General features: G+C 40.3%; 1 protein-coding gene across 8 annotated transcripts in view; it reads right to left on the bottom strand.

The window, feature by feature from the left end:
- The window catches only part of MYO3B (myosin IIIB), a 427,394-nt gene that overhangs the window by 177,134 nt on the left and 230,398 nt on the right, over positions 1 to 19,862 (bottom strand). For all 8 annotated transcript variants that reach the window (XR_012072650.1, XM_072961115.1, XM_072961116.1 and 5 more), the window contains 8 exons: positions 17,553 to 17,636; positions 16,511 to 16,713; positions 12,156 to 12,254; positions 11,705 to 11,819; positions 3,681 to 3,807; positions 2,680 to 2,890; positions 1,719 to 1,866; positions 302 to 455 (listed from right to left, as the gene is read on the bottom strand). Coding sequence is in view for 7 of the 8 variants with exons in the window: in XM_072961115.1 (XP_072817216.1) it covers positions 302 to 455; positions 1,719 to 1,866; positions 2,680 to 2,890; positions 3,681 to 3,807; positions 11,705 to 11,819; positions 12,156 to 12,254; positions 16,511 to 16,713; positions 17,553 to 17,636 (1,141 nt within the window). In the remaining variant the exon portion in view is untranslated. The remainder of the gene's footprint in view (positions 1 to 301; positions 456 to 1,718; positions 1,867 to 2,679; positions 2,891 to 3,680; positions 3,808 to 11,704; positions 11,820 to 12,155; positions 12,255 to 16,510; positions 16,714 to 17,552; positions 17,637 to 19,862) is intronic.

Below are 19,862 nucleotides of genomic sequence, written 5' to 3'. Positions count from 1 at the left end.
ATAAGAAATAAGGGAGCAGAAGGTGTAAAATGACATTGACACAGGGCAAAGGTATTTCCATTTGCAGAAATAGGAAAGTGAGAGGGTTTGACAGATGGTGACGAGTTTGCTTGATGACACAAAATTCTACCAGGACATTTGCTGAACATTTTCATTCATTAAAAGCAGGGTCTGTATTTTCACAATCACTGGGTGGCCTAAGTACACAGGAAAGATTCCTTAAACCACACTCATTTGATGACATGAGCCAAGTAGCCAAGTTCTCTTCTGCACGTATAAGCCTTTTCCAAAAAGTACCTACCAACCAGGGTCTGGTCAGTTGCTTGGGGAAACCGACTCTCCTCATCCAACAGTGCAAGCAGTCCCAGGGGTTTCTGGAGGAACATATCCAAGAGTGGGCGATTGTCCTCATACTCCACGGGTGTGGCGTCAATACCCTCATTCTGATATTCCATCTGGAAGGAAATGGATTGTGACTCTCTCCAGCCCAAAACTGGCCTAGGGACCACCAGCCTGCATGCACTTTCTGTGTCTGGCAACTCTGAACAGGGTGAGTAGTAAAGGACTTTATGTGAATAGTAAAGGACTCTTCTGCATAGAACACTGTTGGAGCTTTGGGTTTCAGTCTGACCTAAGGGTGGCCTGGGGCAGGCAGCTAAAGCTGGCAACAGAAGAGATGGCTCTCTCTCTCCCAAACACTGACTTGCTAACTCATAATTTAGAAACTGGTGTAGAAAGAAAAGGAAGCTGGAAAAATTTTATTTTGGTGACAAGTATAGTTGAAACCAGGAAGAAAGCAAACTTCTATCTCCTGCAAAGGAATCCTCTCAGACTAAAAAACTAGAAAACCTCCAGATTTCCTGAGAAAATAAATGGAAGTGACCTGGACTGAAACAAGGTCTAGTTTTGTAGGTCTAGTTTTGTACAAGGTGGGCAGGGAGAGGAGTGTAATATGGATTTATCCAGTTCCAGTGATAAAACCAATACTGGTATTTTCAGTCCACGTCTTTGTGTTTATTTCATCACAGTCCAGTTTGTGTGTCCTCACTCCTGCATTAAAACAAGGGGCTTGGTCAGAATGTTCAGTTATTGCAACTACTTCATAATGGAGAGCCTTGGGTTTGGGGTATGGATTGGGGTGGAGGAGAAGGGCCCCTAGACTTTGGGTCCACTAGCTTCACACCTGGTTTTATTTATCATTAAACTTACGGTGAAAGACTTTCTTTTTGAAAAAACCAAGAACAGATCTTACTCCTCCCTGAAAATATCCATCCACTTCCTGTGGGACCTGGTGTGCAGGAGACAGGGGACAGGGTGGCCAGTTTTGGAGTTAAGAACAACAAGCACCTGTATCTCGAATTCAAGATCATCCTGTGTTATTTCAGGCATGATCATAGATATTTTTAGTTAAATAAAGTAGAAGAGAATGTAGCATTTTGGGCAATGCACATGAAACAGTTTGGAAACAACATTTAAATAATTGGCTTGTCACCAGCTTCATTCAAGTGAGGAAATGTACCTTTCCATAGAAATGGAGACCTCTTTTTTTCAGACTAAATTTAGACTGCCGATTTATTTTGACAGGATGGCCTCACCAGTTATTTTTTTTTTAAGAGTCTTTGACCTGTTAGCCTGACTAACAGGGTTTCTGCTTCAAACTCTGGGCAACCTGCAGACGCCTTCCCCATTGAGTTCGTGACTTCAGAGTTCACTGTTACCTGCTCGAGAGCAAAAACGTGCTGATTGAAATAGTACTGGATTTGCTCATTGGCAATGTTTATGCAGAGCTGCTCGAATGAATTCCTCTGAAAGTTCTCGAATCCAAAAATATCCAAGATCCCCACATTCATACCACCGTCAGCAGCGCTGCATGAGAGAGAAGAAAACCTCTTAGGGGAGGAGACAGCCATCTCAGGACAGTGAGAAGGTATGTGCCCGCGTCTTTATCAACACTTGCAGCCACTCAGGGAAAGCAGTATCCTGCCACCTGTGAGGGGGAAACTGAGTCTTAAACCATTTGCTCCTTGAGTCTCTCAACAGTACTGCCAAATTCTTTTTTTAAGGCAGTAGAATCCTTTCACATCTTCCTCAGAAGCTCCACCTATAGAGAGATTAAAGAGGAACCACTCTGTTTGAAGGGGCTGGGGCTGCTGCTCGTTCATTCTTCCACTTGCCCACCCACAAAGCTTAGCTGGTAGAAGACTTTTTAGAATTTGATGTAGCTAATTCTTCCACACTCCAGAAACACTGATGCTTACTTATCAAAGAAAAAGTGGTAGTAATGACGTGAGATACTATTCTTTAACACTTTTCATGAACTGTCTCAGTTGACTCTAAAAACACCACCATGAGGAGGGCATTATCCTCACTTTACAGATGAGGAAACTGTAACTTAGAACAAGCACTGATTAAGCTGTGGAGCTTGGACGCACACCCAGTTTGCCCAGCTCCCAGCCAAGCCTGTTCTCTTCAACATATAATGGCTCCGTCAATCATGTGCCTTTCAGGTATAAATGCTATGGCTCTCCTGGATCCCACTGTGTCTCTTAAAGGAGATAGCCTGAGAGCTTCACTAAAAGAAACTCAAGAGAGGACCAAATGCTTCCTTTTGCAAACTCTATGATAGACCTGGGCCGGTGACAGCCCTCCTTAAGGCCTCTGCTCCCCGGGAGAACTTGCCATATGTTTTTGTCTGGCTGCAAGAGTGTATTGATGCGATTTACGATCCAGCTGAAGAGCCTCCCATACAAGGCTTTGGACATGGCATCTCGGACGTCTGCGGCCCTGTCAACAGTGTTGGCGCGGACGATGGTCTCACCCCGGGTGACCACACAGTGTGAAGTGAGGGCCTCTTGGAGCTCTTCAGGGCTGATGCAGAGAACGGAGGCAGCTAGAACAGAGGGTAAAGATGACACGAGAAGATGTAGTCATCTATCCATCCATCCATTCATCCAGCCAGCCAGCATTTATTCTACATCTGCTACGTGTCAGGCTCTATCCCCAGCACTTCAGGTTCTGGGATAAACAAGCCCCGTCCTTAATCCCCAAAGCACCTAGACTGAAGCAGTACCTCCCAAACTTGTAAGAGCCTTTCACAGGTGTTAGATGGAAAAATGTGGAAGGAGGTAGTCGTGGTCAAATTAGTTGGAGCAACTGCTGGAGACTACCATTTGCTCTTAGAGAGTCACAAAGCACATTAGTATACTAAAGGCCACGAAAAAGTGCTACGGTTTAATACAAAAGGTATCTATTTAAATCTGGTTTTTTTCTAACTCAGAATTCTTATTCCTTGGGCCACCATTATCACCTGTGGAACTTTAAAAATAAATAGGTGGCTGCTTTATCCCCTGCAGATGCTGATTCAGTGAATTTAGAGTGAGGTCTGACCTCCTGCATTTTTTTGAAAAATTTGTGTATGATTTTCCAAAGCAGCCACTGTTGAGAATCACTGCCCAAAGTTACCCACTACAGAATTCTTTTCTGAAGAACATCTATTTGTAGTTTGTGGAAAAAAACCCCTGACGTTCTATAAAATAGCCTCTAGGAAATACTGGTTAGTGAAAAACCCCAGAGCCAATAGGACTAGCAATAGCACACTGTATTTTAGAGTCCTGAAAAACTACCAAAGCGAAAGAAACATGTACTTTGGCAACTCACAGTGCAAAGCATCAAATAATTACCATTTTCCAAGGCTTCAGCATTGGGCACCTCACTTTTATCAGTCTGATGTTGAGAAGAAATAGCTGCAAACTCAATGTTTCCAATATTCAAAATCCCAGCCAAAATTCTGTACACTGAGTGCACTTCCTGAAAAGGACATTGATAGCCATGTTTGGTCATTGCCATTCAAACCAATGAACTACTAGCACTGGGGTGGAACCTGCTAGTTGTCCACCAATGCCCATCCTCACATCTTTCCTGGGCACACAAACAAATTTCTAAACCTCACTTGCAGTTAGGGGTGGCCGTGTAACTAAACTCTTAATGAAGGAACACACACAATGATGTGGATCACTTCCAGGCCTGGCCTTATGGAAGGGAGCCTGCCTCCTCCATGCTTTCTTTCCCACTATTGCTGCCGGAACTCCAGAAACCCAGCCTCAACCGTGCCATTGATTAGGATACCTGAGACCAATGACTGGATGGAACAGAGATGTCTGGCAACCTGAACCTCTTACCTTGGGATGCTTGCATTAGAGAGAACTGATCTTTTTTGTTCTTTAAGTCATTTTTAGAATTTCACCCTAACTAATATCAGCTCCCAAATTCAGGTATGGTTCTTTCTTCAAAAAAAGAGAGGAGATACTTCCTTAACCTCTTTTGAATATAGCTTTTATGAAATAGTTGATGGTTCACTAGAACATTTTGAAATTAAATGATGGCGTATACATTACGAATGAGATCAGGAACTATACTGAAAGACTCACTGGAAATTATTTGTGATGTTGTGATAAGAAATATATCTACTTGATCTTCACAACAACTTTTGGCACAAGAGCTTCTAGGACCCTTGGAATCTTCTGAATGATAGGGGTGTCAAGAGTATCCTTTGTTATTCATAACAAGCCCCTTTCAACTACTCCTGAGTTTGTGCTAATGAGATGACTCTCTGAGGATGGGGGAGGGGTGCTGGTTGCCAGAGGAACCAACCACATTATTAAAGGGTTGGAACTTTTAGCCAAATCTTGGACTCCCTCATGGAGGAGGGGAGGGGACAGGGGCTGCAGATTGAGTTAATAAGCAATAAGCAATGACTTAATCAGCCATGCATACGAAATAGAGCCTCTATTAGAACTCCTAATTGACAAGGTTCAGAGCACTTCTGTTGCTGAACACATGAAGGTGGTGAGAGGAGGTGATGCCCTCTCTCCCAATACCTGACCCTATGAATCTCTTCCATTTGTCTGTTCCTGAGCTGAATCCTTTATAATAAACCAGTAATAGTAAGTATACTGTTTTCCTGAGTTCTGAGACCTTCTAGCAAATTACTGAACCTGAGGAAGCGGTATTGGGAAGCCCTAATTTATAGCTGGTGCATCAGAAATAGGAGAATCCTGGGACTGGCAATTGGTGTCTGAGGTGGGGGCAGTCTTGTGGGACTAAGCCCCTAACTTGTACAATCTGACACTAATTCCAGACAGACAGTGTCAGAACTGAATTGAATTGTAGAAGAACTGGGTTAATGTGGGGGAAAAAACTTCACAAAATTGGCAAAATCAAAAGTCATGTGGGTAAAAATGGTTCAAACGATCAAAGTACTTTTTCTATATTGAAAGTGGAATATATAGGTAGTATTAACGGTAAAAAAAAGATAGTACATTTATGTATTCAAACAGTTGCATATCCTATAAGTGAAAAATAAAATATATAGCCAGAAAATGTCTGCATCCTATGTTTAGAGTGAAAAGCACTTCTACAAAAAAATACTCAGGCAGGCAACTTGATTTAGTATTAGACACAGCAGCAAACAAATAAGAACTGTCATTAGGCCATTGATAAAGCACTGTCTCCAAATGGAGCCTTCCCGAAAACATTACTCAGTAAAGCCCAAAAAACTGAACACAGACTGTAATAGTGACATCTGCTGGATACCCAATAATGCTACAAAGACAAATGAGGATTTTAAACTGGGCTTCTCCTACACATAAATAATGTTCTTCAAACTTCTAAATCAAAGGCAAGATGTCATGTTTCTGACTTCAAGAATCACTGTTTTAATCACACAACTTAAGAGCAGCTAAGGAGAACATCTACCAAATGGGCTTTCTGGGACTAGCCTGGATTTAACATGACAGAACCTCATTACCTTGATCAATACAGGGTGAGGCTTGCAGAATGCAACCAGCGACTTCCCACAGCAGCAGATCCCAGAGAGTGAAACAGACTCCACAGCAGTGAGTTCTCTGTGATTTCTATACCCGGTTATCTCAGGAGCCTGTCTAAAACTCTCAATATACTTAGGGGGAAAAAGTATTTCCTCTAATTAAAACACACACACATATACCATGTATAACCATACAAGCTATGAAACCTCCCAGAATAAGGCTTCCAGGCATTTCACCACTCAGGTGATCGTCCCCAAAGGAAATGGCAGGCAAAGACCACCCCCTTGAGACCAGCATCTCACCCCGTCGCATCTTTGGCAACATCCTCTTCAGCACAATGCTCAGACATTTCCTCTTTTACAGAGGAAGACTATCCATAACCTTCAGCAAAAACTTTGGGGTTCAAGCACTGTGCAAAAGACTGAAGTTAACGGTAGGCTGAGTTTCCTTTCTTGGTTCAGAGAAAGAAACTCGAGAAGCGGTGTCCACCGCTTACCTCATTATGGACACACCAGCCTTACAGTGCCCTCTATGCTCCATGTCCAGGCTATTCCAGTGGTCTTTAGTCCTACCCTTGGGTTAATTAGTTCTTCCTTTCTGGCCTAAGAATCTACATGCACTCTTGTGTTCAGGTCAAAACATGACCTATACAGTGGTAGAGTTCAATCAGCAGTGCGTCCATCTGTGGGATGGCTCCTGGCTCCCCAGCACTTCTTAATCCAGCGTCTCTCCTCTCCTCCCCACAGCCGGCCTGGGAGGGATTTTTCACTTTGTTTATTCTCTCTGGCCTCATCTCTAGCTTTGGACCCTTTTCTGGCATCCCTGCCTTTCCAACAGAATCTTGTTATGCAGTTCTCTTACCAGTTTCCAATTTTCTATATGATAAAATGGAATCACCTCACTCAGGAAAATTTTTTTAAAAAATTAAAGAAAAAATTTTTTTAATTTTTTAAAAAATCAAGAAGACTAATCACTCCAGATAGGCTCCCCAGTTCACCATTGATGTGTATGAACTCAGTTTCATCACTAATCAGCAAAAGTGGGGGAAGGAAGAGCATTTCTCCACCAAAGCCCTATTCAGGATGTATGGTCTTGACTTCTCTCTTTTTCTCAGACCATATTCCTTTCACTGAGGTAGAAATTCTCTCCATAAAGTTGAGACTAAGGGGGAAGTCAAGAAGAACCTTGGTTTCCTCTGTTAGCCTGGAGCTGATGTAAGGAAACTGCCCCCAGCCAGGATCACGGGCATCTCACACAGCTGTGTCCCTGGTATCTCCCTAGGAGTTTACCTGCCCTCTCAGTCTCTCTTTACCTTGCTCCTTTTTCAATAAGTCTTTAGTTTTTTACCACTTGTGCCCAAAGCACTACATTAGGCCCAGCTGAAGGGCCTTCTTCCTTATAGCCTCTATTCCAATGCCTTCATTCAGTTCCCTTTTCAGAGCCTAACAATATTTGTATCTTAAAAGTCAGTGATCAGTTTAAAAAAATTTTTTGCATGTCAATCATACATCAATAAAGTGTAAAATACATGCTGAGAACTATAAAACACTGATAAAGGAAACTGAAGGTGGTTTAAAGAACTGGATATCCCATGCTCTTGGGTTGGAAGAATTAATACTGTTAAAATGGCCATATTACCCAAAGCAATCTACAGATTTAATGAGATCCCTATCAAATTACCTAGGACATTTTTCACAGAACTAAAACAAATAATCCTAAAATTTATATGGAATCACAAAAGATCCAGAATAACCAAAGCAATAATGAGGAAAAAGATCAAAGTTGGAGCCAGATTTCAGACAATACCACAAAGCTAAAGTAATCAAAACAGCATGGTATTGGCATTAAAAAAAAGACATATGGATCAATGAAACATAACAGAGAGTCCAGAAATAAACTCACACAACTACCATCAGCTAATCTTCAACAAAGGAGGCAAGAATACACAATGGAGAAAAGACAGTCTCTTCAGCAAGTGGTGTTGGGAAAGCTGGACAGTTGCATATAAATCAATGAAGTTACAACACTCCCTCACACCATACACAAATATAAACTCAAATGGCTTAATGACTAAACATAAGACAGGACACCATAAATCTCCTAGAAGAGAACATAGGCAAAACATTTTCTGACATAAATTGTAGTAATGTTCTCCTAGGTTAGTCTCCCAAGATAACAGAAACAAAAGCAAAAATAAACAAACAGAACCTAGTCAAACTTACAAGCTTTTGCACAGCAAAGAAAATCATAAACAAAATGAAGATAACCTATGGAATGGGAGAAAATATTGGCAGATGACATGACTGACAAGGGCTTAATTTCCAAAATGTACAAACAGCTCATACAGCTCAACAACAACAACAACAACAACAACTCAATCCAAAAATGGGCAGAAGACCTAAATAGATTTTTCTCCAAAGAAGACATACAGGTGGCCAATAGGCATACAAAAAGATGCTCAGTATTGTTAATTATCAGAGAAATACAAATCAAAACTACAATGATGCACCACCTCATACCAGTCAGAATGACCATCATTAAAAAGCCCACAAATGATAAATGCTGAGAGGATATGGAGAAAAGGGAATCTTCCTATACTCTTTATGGGAATGTGGTCTGGTGTAGCCACTATGGAAAACACTATGAAGAGTCCTTAAAAAACTAAAAATAGACTTGCAAATGATCCAGCAATCCCACTCCTGAGCATACAAATGGAGAAAGCTCTAATTCAAAAGATACTTGCACCTCAATGTTCATAGCAGCACTATTTACAATAACCAAGACATGGAAGCAACTCAGATGTCTGTCAACAGATAATGGATAAAGAAAATGTAGTTTATAATACAATGGAATACTACTCAGCCATAAAAAATAATGAACAATGCCATTTGCAGCAATATGGATGATCCTAGAGATTATCATATTAAGTGAAGTAAATCAGAGAAAGACAATCATATGATATCACTTATATGTGGAATCTAAAAAGTGACACAAATGAACTTATTTATAAAACAAAAAGAATCACAGAGACAAAGAAAACAAAGTTATGGCTACCAAAGGGAAGGGAGAGGGGAGGGATAAATTAGGAATTTAACATTCGCAGATACAAACTACTATATACAAAATAGATAAATAACAAAGTCCTATTGTATAGCACAGGGAACTATATTCAATATCTTATAATAGCCTATAATGGAAAGAATATGAAAAATTATATACATATATATTATATATAAAACTGAACCACTATTCTGTACACCAGAAACTAACACAACATTGTAAATCAACCATACTTCAAAAAAAAAATTAAGTCAATGGTTAAGTCCTGTAGTCTGGCATTAAGACACTAGAAATCCTCAACCCCCAATTTACATTTTAACAAATAACCTTCAGTCTATTCTCAGCAGTACTCTCCCAGCTCATAATCTGTTTTGAAGAAAGGGGAAAAAAACTGCCCTAATCTCAAAGACGTCTCTCTAACCACTTCACCAAGGGATCTGCAGTAGAAGTCCCATCTTGACCATCACAGATAATCTGCCAAAAAAATCTTCATGTAGTATTCCATATAAACATATCTAAAACTCAATTTATTTAATATGTTATGATAATTCATATAGCAGCAAGACAAGCACAATATTAAACAAAAATAGTATGGTTTAATTAAAAAATAAGAGTAGAAAAGCAATGATCTTCACAATAGGGTTTTAGGTTTAAGCCCCACCCCGTCACCCCACCCCTCCACAAGGAATAATCAATGTTATTCGAAGACTCCTTACACCAGAGAAATTTCTTTACAATAAACCTAGGGTCAAGTGTTCTTTCAGATATTTTCAGCCTTGTCCTAGAATTAAAATTCAAGCTCCTGTGTTCACACTAAGGTTTCTGTTACTTATAATTTTGCTCTAAGGGCTTAAGGAAAACTGAAGGGCTCCCTGCAGGGAATTAATAGCATTAAAAGAGAGGACAGTGACCTTAATTTTTATTAAATTGACCAGTTCATTTAAGCTCTGTCTAGAAATGTCCCTCAGAAAAACTTAAGAGAAAGTTCTGTTGGCATCTGCTGCCTGACTACTTTCAACTGAATGTTTCTCAATTAGTCAAACTAATTTGAGTTTATAAACATAAAGCAAACTGAGTCAATTCAGCAGTACAGGCTGTCTGTAGAGACAGAGACAAATATATAACCAAAGAATTTAGGATCAGAAAGATAAAATCCAGCCTGTTCCTTCCATTACCAAGGTTGCTAAATGACAAAAATTATGTCTATTTCCAGTATGAATTAACATAGGACATGGTGAATATACACACATATACATAATTACAATCTAATTATTCATTTAACAGTCCAGACCAGGCACAAATTTAAAATGTTTACCACATTCTACATATCCTTCTTTTCATATCTATTCATGCAGTCATTTCTACTACACTTTCTTCCCACAGATGTTAGGGATTGCTTACTTCACAAATACATACTTAGCATATTTAATCTTTTGTTTTAATTTGTTATCTTAACATTATTTGCAGTACATTTCTAGCATGAGAACAGTGCCGATATTAAATACTTTCCTTTAGAGCTAGGACCAATCTCTTCACAGCATCCTACAGCCATCATTGTACTCACCGAAAGCAAAATATCAACCCTACAGCTGAGTTCTCTATTGTTCCTGTAACCTTTTAAGGAACTATGTCCCTAAACACTCTGACATGACCTAGGTGACTTTAAACGGCCCTACAACTCTCTCCACCAAACACTGACTCTTCTGGTGATGCATCTTTGATAACAACCAGTACTATATATTAATAACCATGAAGGTCCTTTAATAATGCTGGAACCTGTTTAATTGCTCTCTTCTGAGGAGCCAGGGGAAATATATTTCTATTTTTACCTGACCTTTGGGATTTTCCACTGTCTGTCAGTTTAAAGTCTGTGGGAGGCTGACAGAGAAAATTAACAGCTGGCTAGAAAGAAGAAAGGTATTATTATGACTAAAATCAACCATGCTGGGGAGGAAAGGGCTGGCCAAACTCATTGGATTACAAAAGCAATCCTTTATCCAGAGTGGCTGTCCCAGGGTAACTTGACTGTCTTGTAATCTAATCCCTGAAGATTTAAATACTCTCACCTACCTCCTAATCATTCACCTCCTCTGTTGGAAAAGCAAAAGAATCTGTATATTTTACAAAATTGATGGCATGAAGCCCAGCAATTATGACATGAACGTTATCACACAGTAATATTTGAGCCTAGGGTTATAAATATTTTCTGTCACCCCTGGCATATATTTAATAGAGACATCCTGTACCTGCTGTGATAAGAACAGCACTGTACTTAGAGCTGCAGTTAATAATGTGCAACTGTGCACCATGGAGAAGGAAGTGACTGCAAGAAAGTTGAAAGGGTTGAATTTGTCTAGAGGCACAAGGAAAACTACTTGTATAAATATATTTCTGTGGGTTGGGTGAAACCTACATATTCCTGAACCCCTACTACACAATTCACTTCAATGGTTGGAACAACCCCAACTCAGGAAAGAGCAGTATTGTTTTGGTGTCGGCTGTCACAGCTGGAGTGAACTGATGACAGTGATAGCAAGTCATAGGCACATGGCACTTACAACAGTACTTCTGTTTTAATGTTCACCCGTACATCTTACTAAAATGCAGATTCTGATACAGCCATTCTTGGTTAGACCCAAGAGTTCACATTTCTAACAAGCTCTCAGGTGACGATAATGTTTCTGGTCCTTGGGTCCCACCTGACCAGCATGGTGTTTGAAAAGCAACCATCCTGCCCCAAGTTAGAACATTCACATCTTCGCTCACATTGTCCAAGAATATTAACACTTGAGTATCCTTCTTTTCTAACAATCACTTACCTTGTCAGTGAACCCTATAATCCTGAAGCAATGCTGAATTGCTTCAAATTGTCTTCTGTAAGACTCCTTGGAAGTTATGTCATGCATCACCCTTCCAGTTTCATCAGCTATGTACCTACAAGGAGTATGACCAAACAGAATCAGCACTGACTTGGCAAATGGCATCCCAAACACCAGGACATCATTGGGCATTTTTTTTTTGCAAGGTCATTTCCCTTACAGTCTAATACTGTGATGAAATAATGGTGTACATGGCTGAATAAAATGGCTGCAACTGAGTTTTTGAACTTTCTAGAAAATTCAAAGGGAGATGTAGTTCCTGCCATTTCTTGTGGGTGTTTCGGCTAAAGAGATTGAGTGTCCAGTTAGAAGAATAGCTCTCCTTAAAAGTTTTATCAATTTCTAGTTGTATATTCATTAAAAATTAACAACTAAAACCCCTGACACTTACCTAGGAGGCTTTTCCTCAGGAAGTCTAAATTCAGAAAGTTTCTTTTGGTGATAAAGACCAGTGTAGATATAGTAAAATATGTGAAAATTTTTCTCTCCTCTGGAAGAAAGGGGGAAGGAACATTACTAATAACATATTCTGGGCTTCCCTACTCCCAATAATTCATACCATTTCCTTTCTGTGCAAAATATTCTGTATCAAATTTGCATTTACAGGCAATTAGGTACGTTCCATCCCAATTACAGAATAGTAACAGTGATAGGATTAGTGTAGTAGTTGCCACAGTGTCACACTATTAAACACTCATGTTTACTATATGCAGAAGGAAGTCTTAGAGAATGGAACATGTATAGGTAACAGCTCAAGTTACACATGTTTAGGGACCTTTCTATTCCAGACCAAATGACTATGAACCTGTGCCACACCTCTTCTGTTTGTAGCCCATGTTGCTTCAGAGACAGCGATACCCAGTTTAGAGAAATCAGCTGAACTCCCTATTTTACTGAAGCCCAAGACAGGAAGCAAGTTAGGGAGGGGAACTGGTCCCAGAACTAAGGTCTCCACTCTCTCAAACTTGGTATTTTTTTCAAATACAATTCAAAATGACATGCATCAGTCCCCCTGGTCTCCCGCTGTGCACGCTGGTCAGGGTTGTTTCAGATCAAGGCTGCTCAAAGTCTGGTCTGTGGACTGTGGTCAGCTTATGATGAGATAAGGAACTGGAAAGCAAATGTCTAGACATTTTATAGTAAGTGATATTGCCATGATGCCTAAGAGTATGATCATTTTTCTGATAACATGTTTGTTATATTTTGTTTGTTATATTTTATGAAGGCATTAGCTCACAGTGGATTAGTTCACAATGGATTAGTTCACAACGGATTGTGAACTAATTAAAAAAAAACCTAGTCTTTCAGCAAAGATAGTTTGAGAAGCCCTGCTCTACTCCCTTTCTTTCTTTTGGAAGAGGACAGTCTCTTCTGTTGAAGCCCTAGGATTATGGCAAATTCTCACTTAGCTCTGTGGAAAGAAATCCTGTCTTCCTTCTGCTCCTTGTCCCTACCTGTGACATGGGCCCCATTATTTTCTTCAGAGTCTCCTGGAAATCTTAGTCTTCCTCTGCTTATTCACCCTGTCCAAGCTCCTCTGGTGCATTCTTAACTCCGCCCTGCATTCTAGATGCCTCTACTGGCCATTTCTCACCCATCTGTTCTCTCAATTAATAAGTTTACTGAGTGCCAAGCATGGCAGACACTGCACCAGGTGTTAGGGATACAGGACTCAGAGGATTCACGCCCTCTGGAACTTCCTTCTAGTGATGGAGTTAGATGAATCAACAAGGAAACATGTGATGAGAGTTTGAAAGAAACAAGGGGCAAAGATGAATAACGTTGGGGGATGAGGGCTACTTATGTCAAGTCAAGGGAAGGACTCTCAAAGGAAGTAACACTAAAATCAAACTTTGAAGCAAGAGAAGGGACTGGAAGGAGCTCCAGAGAGAAGGGATCAAGCATTCCAAAGAGAAGCAGCAGCATATGCACAAAGACTCTGAGCACGATATCCATGTAGGACCCAAAGAATGCTAGTGAGACGTGGGCAGGCAGGTGGGCAGGGCCAGCCCACACACGGCCTCTTCAGGCCATAACAAGGATTCTGTCGATTATACAATTAGAATTTTTTGAGCGTTTTAAATTGTAAATGTGTGACTAAATTGTAAGAAGTTAAGATGGATACAAGGAGACCAATTAGGAGCGCCAGGTGAGAGAGCGAGTGGCTTAAACAGGGTAATGGCAGTGATGATGGAGAACAAGAGGAAGCTGAAAGGCATATTTTGGAAAAACAACTGAAAGAATGTTCTGATAGAATGAATGAGGGTGGGGAGGGAAAGCTACCTGGAGGCTGCCTCCTGGGTTTCTAATTTGGGCATCCGGTGGTGGTAGCACCACTCACTGAGGCAGAAAGCCTTTACAGGGCTCTCTGAACTGGTGTGCCCAGCATGACTGTCACTTGTTCTTTAACCTCTGGCAAATGTGCAGGCAATGGCTGACCCATCTTGCTCTTACCCTCCTATAGTTTTTTGCAGATACCTCTAGTTCTCAGTTCTTCTGAGCTTTTCCTGCAACAACCAATCCCAGCATAAATTCAATAGGTTTTCATGCCTGAATATATCAGGATTGGCTACATTTGATTGAAGTAACAAATATCCCAAGATCTTAGTGGCTTAACTCAACAAAGGCTTACTTCTTGCTCAGAGTACATATCTATTGAGGGCCAACAGGGGTGGGGGGGGTTGTGCCCATCACAGTCATCCATGGGCCCGGGCAGATGAAATAGCCACCATTTTGTGGAGGGTCTTTCCATTAAACTCTCATTTGCCAGACCTGGTCACATGACCATATTCAGCCACAGGGTACCAAGAAGGTGAATCCTACCATGTGCCCAGAGGAGGACAGAACCAGAAAGGTCAGAGAAACAGGACCTATCTTCTCCTTATTCAGTGTCTTCAGTCTCTTTTACCTCATCAGTGCTATCACACTGACCAAATTTAATAATAATAATAAATTATGGCCTATTATGTATCAGTTATGTTTCAGATTCTATACTTGGTATAAATCACACATTACCACATTTAATTCTCATAACAGCCCTGTGAGGTTGGCTTTATTATGCCCTTTTTGTATATGAGGAAAGTAAGGCATAAGGATAGTTACATTAAAAAGTGACATACACAATAAATGATACAGCTATGACTGGAACCCTCCTCACATTATCCTGTAAACGACCACTTGACATTTGAACATAGAAAACTATAGCTTCCATTCTGTCAGAGGTAGCTCCCTAAACTTGAGGATCACCCTACTGGGGGAGAAAGAAGTAGGGGACCTCATAAACACTAATCAAGATGTCACAGGGAAGCTAAAATGACTGATTCTATTCTTTTGTGCATTTGTTTAATTTTCTGCAAGGGTATGATGAAAGAGGATGCTGGAGTTCTTAATCTACAACAAGTCCTATGGGTCCTAGTTGCACAAGATCTCTCAGATTCATCAGCTCCTCCGCATCCCCACCTCCACCACTACCACCTCATTCCAGGCCACACTCTCTCTCACATGGATTTGACAGCCTCCTAGTGGTCTCAGTACAATAGTACTTCTTGTATCTCCTCCTGTACATTTGCCTCCTTGAAGCCAGAGCCATCATTTCAAAATGCACACTGGGTTTTGTGACTTCCCTTCTTGAAAACGTTAAATGGCTTCCGACTGCCTTTAGAATAAGGTTCCTCAGCCTGGTTCCAAAGCCCAGCGTGATGGGGCCTTAGCCTCACCCCTCCTGTCCCCACTTCACTGGCTGACTCCTAGTGACCCTCTTACACAGGGAGACCTCTCTTCCTGGACCAGGTTAGATGCCCTTTCCCCTGTTTTACCTTTATAGTACCCTACATTGCTTCCTGGTACTTATTACAATTGTTCTGCATTTAAGTTTATTTTTTTGTTTAATGCTTATGATCTAACCCCCTCCTCCCATCCCAAGCCCACTCCAAGCTTCATGAATAGGGGGACTTCATATTTTGTTTACTCTTGCAACCCCAGCAGGGAGCACAGCACTGGCCTACAGCAGGAATTCAATAGATAATTACCAATTACTACATGAATGGAGCCATGCTCCTGAGGAAGTCTGGTGTCCTGCAACAGATAATAATAATAATAGGAAAGGTGGCTAACTCTCTGATAACACACACCAACCCGGGTACTTTTTAAAGTAAGTTTATATAAACAAACTCACTAATCCTTACAGCAATTTGAGATAAGCTCTAGTAGCATCTTCACATCACAGATGAGGCACAGACAGGTTAAGTGACATACCCAAGGTCACACAGTAAATGTCAGAGCCAGCACCTGAACCAAGAGCAGGCCATGCTACTGATCACTATTGCTATGTTGCTCTTCTTAAAACAAAATATATTTTTCCTCTCTCAATCTAGAGAAAAAAATAACATGTGGAATATTCTGGGGTTTTTTATAGGCAAGCTCAATTTTAAGGGACCTAATGATTTTTAAAAGTATGTACAATATTGTTAAACCCTACTTGGTAAAACAAATTCAGGAGAAACGGGCATACTTATCCCAAAGTAATCCCACCCAGCCCAGCGCTCTGTACTCCACTTGTAAACATCTTTTAGGTTAGAAATCATCACTTATCCTTTGCTTAAACAATCCCTTGCTCTTGGGGAGGCTAGGGGAGGGATGGGGGACAGGGATGCTAAGAACAAGGATGAATGGAGCCATTAAAATTCCTGAAGCCTCCTGGTCTACACTGCAGTGGAAAACCAGAGTGATATAAAATAGTGCACCTACGCTGCCTGTTTTATAACTCTGGATTTTTCAAGGAGATATTCAGAGATTCTCGCCCCCATCACAGCTCCAGTTGGTGTAAACATCATTTCCAGATATTTTCCAAAACGGCTGGAATTGTCATTGATGGCAGTGCATGCATTTCCAAAGGCTTCCACCAGAGAGTTGACTTGCAGAATTTTCTCTCTCAAGGTCTCATTATTCGCCTGTACCAGACAGAGAACAGTCAGGAGGAACCTCCAGAAACATTTCTCTAGTAAAGCTGCCATGCACCCCTCCCAGCCCACAAAATTCATGTTTATCCTTTTGGGAGAAACTCCATTTGGGGAAATTAGCATCAACCACCAGCACTGTTTTCTCAGACGAGCAACTCCCCAGGTGTGTAAGCATCAGATGAGGCTAGATGAGGTCAGTTTGTATGACCAGCCACACTTCTCTTAAAACCCTTAACAGATAAGATACCCAAAGAATTTAGAAAGAATTTTAAATAAAGAGATCCCGTAACATTTCTCAGTTAGCATTATAATATTCAATAAACCTCATTTGTAAAAAAAATACTCCTTAAATTTATTCCTAGTCTCATAATACCCTAATTCTGCATGTAAGTAACTGCTGGGCTATTTTTAAAGCCATTCCTTCCATGTCCATTCCACCAAGCTGAAAATTTCCATTTCCCTCAACTTTCACTCAAAGATTTCTCTTTTCCAATCCTTTAATCACCTTAGTGGCTCTCCCTGATCCTGTTCCTAATGTTTAACCACTTTTACTACTTAATGGCTAAATGTTTGTATTACATTGAGAACATGAAAAATTAATTGCCAATAATCTACTAAATTTGTGCTGGCATTGTTCTCCTCACCACGTGAAAGGAGAAGGACATGCTGACATCTTAAAGAGGCCTAGCTATCAATCAGGAGGCAAACATAATAAAGATGGAATGTTTTTATGTAACCCCTAATAAAGACCAGTACTTCTATCCTTTAGAAAACATGCAGTTACTCTGCAGAGACTTCTAGCCACAGTACAGAAAGCAGGTGGTCAATACCTTTCCCAAGAAAGTCAAATGCTGAACAATCAGGTGGGCACTTTCCGTCTTCCCAGAACCACTTTCTCCGCTGATGACAATGCACTGACACAGAAAATGGGGTGTCAGTGAAGAATTCACAGCACAGTAAACGCCCTGTGTGCTCAGCAATGGTTTTTATATAACATTCACCACTGTATGCCTTAACTTTTCACTGAACATCATCTCTTAGGAATCTTTCCATTTTAGTCCATTGAGAACATCTTCAATCTCTCAGTCCCTTGTTCCCTTGCACAGATGTAGCAGAGTCTATTTAACCAGCCCCACACTGATGGACACTTGAGTATTTCTTAACATCACTACAAAGAATACTGCAATGAATAACCCTATAAGTAAGCCATTATATTTATATGTAGGTCCATTTGTAGAATAAATTGCTAGAAATGGGGTTGTTGGACCAAAAGGTAAACACATCCATAAATCTGACAGATAGTACCAAATTGCTTTCCTAAGGACTGTATCAATATAAGAAAGTGCCTGTTCTCTTACAGCCTCACCAACTGGGTATGTTGGATTTTTGCCAATCTGATAGGCAAAAACATTGTATCTCAGTTTTAATTTGTATTGCTTTTATTATGAGTGAGACTGGGCATCTTGTCATATATTAAAGTTTTTTAAAGAAAATTTGTATTTCCTTTTTTTGGTGATCAGTCCATATACCTGACCTTTTAAAAAATATTACCTGTCTTTTTATCATTTATTTCTAGGAGTTCTTTACATATAAAGGAGATTAGTGGAAGTAGTATAATAAAAAACATATATCTGGTCTTTGGTTCCTGGCACTGAGCTCCTAAAACCCTTGGAATTTCCTGAGTGATAAGAGTGATGGAACATCCTTTGTTATTCACAAACAAGTCCCTTTCAACCAAACTAACCTGCTAACCAAGTGGTTCAAGGTGGAGCCGAAGATAGCTTCCAGATGGGGGTCAGTCACCAAAAAGACCAAACACATGATTAGAGAGTTGGAACTTCCAGACCCACCTTCTTAACTTCTGGGGAGAAGTGAGGGGCTAGGTTGACTTAAGTCATAAAAAGTCTTGAACAACAAGATTCAGAGAGTTTAAGGCATGGAAGCTTTGTACCATTTCCCCCACTACATCTTGTCCTATGTATCTCTTCCATTTGGCTGTTTCTGAGTTGTATTCTTTATAAAAAAAGAAATCAGTAAACATAAGTAAGGTGTTTTCCTGAGTTCCATGAGTCATTCTAGTGAATTATCAAACCTGAGGGGACTATGGGAATCCCTGAATTTACAGCCAGCCAGGAAGAAGTGTGGGTAAACAGGGTATCCAATTTATAGCTGGCATCTGAAGTGGGGCTGGTCTTGTGGGACTGAACTCTGAACCTGTGTGGTCTGTGCTAACTCTGGATAGGTAGTGCCAGAATTGAATGGAATTGAATCATCAGACATTCACCTAGTGTCAGAGAGCTGGGGAATTGGCTGGTGTTGGAAAAGATACAACATTTGGTGTCAGAAGCAGTGTCAGAAAAAAGATAACACAGTGGGGTAACTTCTTAACTTGAGAAACACGTACATCTCCCTTCATTTACTTCCCCTCTATGAATTCTATGGACATTTCACAAGTCTCTTGGAAAGGTAAGAATTTGCAGAAGCCAAGTTCCAAACCCATAGTGAATCCATATACTCCATTTTGTAACTTGCACTATTGTAATTTCATCTATTCCTCAACAAATCCAAAGCTGGGACTTGACAGGTCTCAGGAAATATACATATACAGATTCTCTCATAAAATTATCTCACCAAATTAGATTGTTTCTATTTCAAACAGAATAAAGACACAGGGAAAATATACATAATGAAAGTAAATGAAGGGCCAAAGGTTGGATATCCCACCGCTGTGAATCGGAGGTCCAGAAGTTAAAATGAATGCTAAGTTTTGTGTTTAACTAGCACTGAGTTTAAGATATGTTCAGTCTTCACCAATCCATCATAATTTCTCAGTAGTTAAATGGTGTGGTGTATGACCACTGTCAACCTGTGTGCAAAAAGGACTGGACCATGAAATTTCTGAGACCTTAATAGGAAAGAATTTCATTTATATCATTTTATATCCTGTTTTTATTACAGTCACTGCCATGTTATCAGGTTTGTGTTAGCTCTGTTCTCATATTCAAACTAGAATCCTTATTATGTTTTACCAGGAAAAATGACTGTTCTTGATATGAATGTTTCACATTTCCTGAAAAGGGTTTTCACATTCTCTGGCTACTCTGGCTTTATCACTTTTCCTGCTCCACTGAACTACTGTT

The sequence above is a fragment of the Vicugna pacos genome, chromosome 5 (genome assembly GCF_048564905.1).
Source record: "Vicugna pacos chromosome 5, VicPac4, whole genome shotgun sequence".
Classification (NCBI taxonomy): Eukaryota; Metazoa; Chordata; class Mammalia; order Artiodactyla; family Camelidae; genus Vicugna; species Vicugna pacos.
The sequence above is the reverse complement of the archived record's forward strand: the minus strand, read 5'-3'. Positions and strand labels throughout refer to the sequence as shown.